Consider the following 5,944-nt stretch of genomic DNA (forward strand, 5'->3'; position numbering starts at 1 on the left):
CTGTAGGTTCCTTCAGATGCTTCATTATTAATGTGTTCATTACAGGACAGGCTTTATCACTGGTGTTTTTCCACAAATGCATCAACTCCTCAGACCTAAGTCAGGCCCAGTATAGAGGGAGCAGAGTGTTAAGGGAGCAACTAGAACACATTTGGTTTTACATCTGCAATTGTTAACTTGGAAATCTGAATGTGTGTTTGGGATTTCAACATGCAGCCTCATTTATCAGCATAGGACAGAGCTATGTCCTTTGGTTCATAGCTAGTGTCTGTCTTCAAAGAGGGGCTGTTTTAAGAATTCATCCCATGCAGCTTCAGGTGATTCTTCTGGAAAGCCCTGTGGTTGCCTGGGCAATAAAGGTACAAGTGACATTAAGAGGAAGGAGTAAATAAAAGGAACCCACACTTCCCCCCACAAACCACCCAGCACTCTCCCCCCTCAGCAAACTCCACAGTCAGTTTTATTTTTAAATCATAGTTCTGTGATGAAGCAGAGAGTCCTGAGACACTCCAGTGGAAACTCAGGCTGGGGAGGGCTCTGACAAGCAGATGCTGGCCAGCCTGTGAACTTGGCATTTGGCTGCCCAAGTCCTGCTGGGCTTGACTGAAGTAAGTCAGAGGGGGAGCAACCACTAAGGGGCAGACTTCAAGCTGAAAACTCTGGTTTGAGATAATGACTCTAATTTTCCTTTCAGGGCCTTTTGTATCCTTCACAAGCCTTAGCTCTGAGCAGCAAGAGGTCATTTCATGCAGCTCTTCTCACAGAAAGCCACCACAGGCAGGGATCCCGCAGGGCAAGGTGTGAGCTGACCTGCTGGAAACCTCTCCAGCAGTTTCACAGGGCCACAATTCCTGAAGTTTCAGACAAAGCACCACTCAGCCCTCAGAATCCACTCCCCCACGCTTTTCTTTATTGAAACAGAAAAACACATCTAGGCTGACAAGTTTATGAACTCCTTACTAGAGCCCAAAGGATCCCATATCCTAGTCCTGGACTGAAATTTTAAGACCAGTCCTTCTCGAAGAATGTAAGCCACAAGTTTCATTCTCAAGTGAAAAAAATGCCAGTAAATGAAAGACAAAGTGTTCAGATTTATTTGGAAATTCACAGTTTCTAATGGCACTACAGCTCTGTAGTTACATACTCTTGCTCCACAACACTGGATGCTGCACTCTGGTGGTATGAATTTTCTTCATCCAGGTTTGACATCCTTCTGAATTCACGTTCAACACGTCTGGTTCATGTGCTCTGGCTGGCTAATTGTGCAGATCAACTCTGAAAGTACATCACTTTAAAGTACTCATAAACTAACAAGAAAGCAGCAAAAAAACAAAGGCTTTAAATAAGTCACATTACATACAATACCTAGGAAAGGCATCAGATCTGTTAAAAAGGGTACCACTAAAAGTGCTCAATAAATTAACTTATTTTGTACAACGTGAACCTGTAACACCTGTCAAAAGGAAAAACCTTTTGTTCCACTCACTCAGAACCACACTCAACAGTTCAGCAACCACACATCCTATAGTATCCAAGTACACAGTCACAGTCAAAATAAAAAACACTTGAGTATGAAATACCAGCCATACCAACACTGCACATTTGTTAGCCAATACAAAAGCAAACGTTATGGAAACAGCTGCTGTGAGCCAGCCCCAAGGCTCAGACTCCCAGGCTTGGCACCCTCAGCACGCCCAGAGCAGGCTCTGAGAATGCACCCTCCTCCCATTCTTCAGCACAACAGCAGTGAGCATTCCTCATCCACCTCCTCCAGAGAGCTGCAGCAGGCCATTCAGGTGACAAATGCATTCCTCAGCCTCCATCACCAGCAGGAAATCCTCAAGAGCCACCGTCACTGATTCTGCACATCAGAGTAAGCTCCGATTGTGACTGAAGGTGCAAGTAAACACAACTGCCATCCCTGGTGAGAGATTTTCCTCAACAGAGTTTGCAAAACAAGAATCTAGTCAGGCAAGTCCATCTCTTGGTATTTTTACAGTATCCAGTCCACATTACTGAGTCCAGCTGAAGGCCAACATGTCCCTTTACAGCACTGTAGTGTTGCATCTTCAAAAAAAGCTAGAGAAATTACAAAATAAATCAAATGACAAACAATTGTATCTCCCCTCTTCCAGTGGCATTATAAATAGACAAAAGGCACATAAATATGGGAAGGTGCAAGAAATAGGAACAAAGCTAAAGGAAGAGGATTAGGCTTTTATCCCTATTCCACCCAACAAACTGGGTTTCAAAAAATTTCTGCCCCAGGAACTGTGAAAAAAAACCTTTATAAAATGAACCCTGCCCTCCCTCCCCCCCCACGCTGTTCTCATAGGAAATTATCAGCCTTGTAAAGCTGCAGCTTATAGCCAAGATTGACACAATCCCATCTATTTAAAAAGGCAGAAACCAAATTTCTGAATACTTTCCAATGAGTCGAGCTCTTCGTCTCCCACTATCCTCCCCCAGGATACCACAGACTGTTCTCAAACGAACAAACACTCTCCTGTTTGAGAAGCCAGCTAGGTTTAGATGTGTCCAGAGACTGTCGTGACACCGAGTGTTCCCACTGTTATATCTTTGTTTCCTTTGATTATGTCATGCAGGCTTGGCATCGACCCCGACTTAGTCTGTATTAGAGTTTTTATGAGCTTCCCTTGGTCTGAAACTTTCGACCGCCTCCTCTTGACAGCTCTCTTCTCAGTCTTTGTCTTTTGGGTCTGCCCGTTGCACAGGCTGGTGCAGGCTGAGATGCCACAGAAATAGGACTCGTCCGACTGCGACGACGTCTCGGAGCTGCCTTCCGAGGGAGGGCCCTTGTAGGAAGAGTGATAAACCTCCCCAATGTTAGAGAAGTCCCTCTGGTTCGTGAAGGGCTTCCTTCCTTTGATCTCCCCGTTGGCTATCGGGTGCAGGGGCTCTGTTGTTGGCTTAATAGTCTCTGGTTTTTCACTTTTGTACTTGCAACGCTTTTTCTGAAACCACAAGTGAAAACAAATTAATGGTGAGGTTCTGGGAGGCAAGCAGAGCATGCAAGCCAAGCCTAGGAACCAGCAGGGAGAGCAGCTCAGACATGCACCACCTGCCAGCACAAACACCTCAGCCCCAGTGTCACTGTGATATTTTATGAAAATCCTTTTGTTAGGATTTTTTGCTGAGAAGCCTCAGAAAAGAAACGTAAACAATAACCATCTGAAGGCTGTGGAACGTGGTCTGGAGATGGTTTACCAACAGGTGCATCTCTGATTGGTCTCATGTGAATTGTTTTTACTTAATGACCAATGACAGCCAGCTGTGTCAAGGCTGTGAGCAGTCACGAGCTTTTGTTATCATTCTATTCTATTCTTGTCCAGCCTTCTGTCTGTATCATCTCTCTATTCTGCAGTATAGCGTTTTTAATATAATTTAATATCATAAAATAATAAATCAGCCTTCTGAAACATGGAGTCAAGATTCTCATCTCTTCCCTTGTTGGGGTTGCCTGCAAATTCCACACCCCAGCAGCTCCCTCCCCACAGGGTGAGACTGTACCTTCTTCTCTGGGGAAAACTTCAGGGGCTCCACAATATACAGATCCTCTGGATCCACTGCAAGAGAGAACAGACACTCAGCAGTGCTGACTCTGCCAGCTCTAGAGCAACACAGTCCCAGCTAAACACAGCATGACAAAATATTCCCCTGAGCAGGCACATTTCTCCCTTTATAAGTTGAAGGGGCACAACACAAGCACTGTGAGTAAAGTCAGCACACAGAGAAATTCCCCTGTGCTGTCGTGGCAGCTGACAGTGACACATCTGAAAAGCCCTGGCCTCCTCACAGTTATGGCCATGGGAGAGGTGCAAAGAACATCCTTTGGGGGAAAGGAGGAGTCAGTGAGTGTTGCAGTCTAGGCAAACAAACTGCTCCCAGTGTAAGAGTGCCATGTGCAGCCTGCCCTGACAGCACAGATGTGCACCCACCAACGAGGAGATGTTCACACTGACCTCAGACCAGCAGGGAGAATCTGGGACAAGTGTTGTTTTGAAAAAAAATAGTCTAGACCTTAGCTAGTGTTCATGGCATCACACTGCCAACTCCAGAGTTTTAATGGAGTTTTATTCACAGAACAAACCTGTGAGGCAAGTTTGCTGCACCCAGAAGAGCTGTGTCAGCAGCATACTTGCTAGTTACTATCATCTGCAACACTTGCTTTTGCATGGCACTCATGGCCTAAGAAATCAAAATTCAGCTGTCCCAAGTCTACCATGAATACTGCAAAGATCAGATCATTCCTCATACCCAAGCCAAGATAAATGGTCTAAGTTTTCTTACTGAAGTTGCTAAATTTGAAACTTAAATACCTGCCAAGTTTCAAACATAGGCTATCAGGACTTCAGGAAAGTAGGACACTCAGACTTCCCACGTCTGGCATTTCCAAAAGAAAAAAAAAAGCTGCTTTCTGCAAGCTTCACAGCTTTGCAGACCTGAGTGCCTGCACTGATTGCTCCTAACCCTAAAAACCATCTGCAGAGCAGAAGAGATCTGTAGCAAAAACTGCATGTAGGGTTTTAGCATAATCCAGCACAGTTCTGCGAGTATCTGGTAACTTGTTCACAAAGCACCTTATGTTACAGAACACATACATGAACACACACACATTGTGCAGCACTAAGAGCAACAGCACAGACCAGATGTATGATATGAATAATACCTTCTTTACCAGCTAGCTGAAAAGACTGGGATCTGACCAGTGGAAGGGAAGTTCTTCTTTTCAAATTCATATCATCATAGGAGGAGAAACACCTAGGAAATTCCAGAAAGCTTTTTTAACACATTTTTCTCAGGGCTTTGTCATGTACATTTTCTCATTAAAAATCATTCTTGGCAGAAAGACAGAACTGTCTGCTGAGGTGCCCAAAAAAGCCTGGGTATCAGACACCGTACTGTGTTTGCTACAAGTTATCAAGACATGTTTTTCAAGTACAGTAGCCCCAAAATGCTCCTAGGAGAGTGTTATGATTGAGAGCCCCTTGCTATCAATTCTGAGTGTGCAGAAAGAAAACTCAGAATTAAAGCAGATGTGCCAGTACCAGCACACTTAGGAAACATCAATGAAAGCTGCAAGAACAATTAATTTTCAGATATACATTACCTTTTGGGGCTAGGGTAGTGATTGCTTTTGGGAATTTTTGAGAGGTAATCTTCACAGAACTGAGAAGGGCTCCTGCAGCGCTGCACAAAAAGCACCAAGCCCAGGATGAGGCAGAGAACCAGAGAAATCACCAGGTAAGTCTGGCGGTCAGAAACCTGCAGGGATTGGACACAACTGCTGAAGACACAACAACTCCATGACATTGCCATTCTTATGTTCTAAGCTCGAAAAGACAAATGCTATGTTCTCAACTCGCTTTTCTTTAGTTTCACTAAACACCTGCTCATGTTTCAGTAATTTTTCAGAGGTCTGATGCAGTCTATTGGCTGTGCAGCATTCAGGAGTGAAGGCTGATAACAGGAAAAGATTCCCCTGCCTCCAATATCAGCACAACTACAGAAGCTGCCACCCCCTGCAAAGAGCATCCCAACCTCCCTGAAAGCAATACACTTCCCATAAGAAACCAGGCTCAGAAAGTAACTTCTCTGGTTCACAGCCGACATGGATGCAACACTATGGCAAATCTACACTGCACTTTTAATCAGCTGACACTGCAGTACTTCACAAAACACCATGATAATCACTTGATTCAATGTGGTTTCACTGACCACAGCACTCAAACAGGAGCTCATCCAGCCAGGCATCAAAGGAGGAGCCTCAGCAAGTGTGTTAGCTCAAAGAAGGTCTTTGGCAATACTCACAAAATATAAAAGATCATGTTTATGGTACTGCTTGAAATGTCAGGCAGGCAGAACATAAACATTGGAGAGAAAACGTTCCTAATATTGTTGCCAAGATGTCCCTAATCTCTAA

The 5,944-nt window shown here is 44.4% G+C and overlaps 1 protein-coding gene across 2 annotated transcripts in view; it reads right to left on the bottom strand.

Moving 5' to 3' along the window:
- Positions 1–1,071: 1,071 nt before the first annotated feature.
- The window catches only part of SUCO (SUN domain containing ossification factor), a 28,732-nt gene continuing 23,859 nt past the window's right edge, over positions 1,072–5,944 (bottom strand). For both annotated transcript variants that reach the window (XM_005426685.2, XM_031061681.1), the window contains 4 exons: positions 5,132–5,286; positions 4,691–4,782; positions 3,532–3,587; positions 1,072–2,975 (listed from right to left, as the gene is read on the bottom strand). In XM_005426685.2, coding sequence (XP_005426742.1) covers positions 2,529–2,975; positions 3,532–3,587; positions 4,691–4,782; positions 5,132–5,286 — 750 coding nt within the window. In that variant the 3' untranslated portion in view covers positions 1,072–2,528. The remainder of the gene's footprint in view (positions 2,976–3,531; positions 3,588–4,690; positions 4,783–5,131; positions 5,287–5,944) is intronic.

The sequence above is a fragment of the Geospiza fortis genome, unplaced genomic scaffold (assembly GCF_000277835.1).
Source record: "Geospiza fortis unplaced genomic scaffold, GeoFor_1.0 scaffold5, whole genome shotgun sequence".
Lineage (NCBI taxonomy): Eukaryota > Metazoa > Chordata > Aves > Passeriformes > Thraupidae > Geospiza > Geospiza fortis.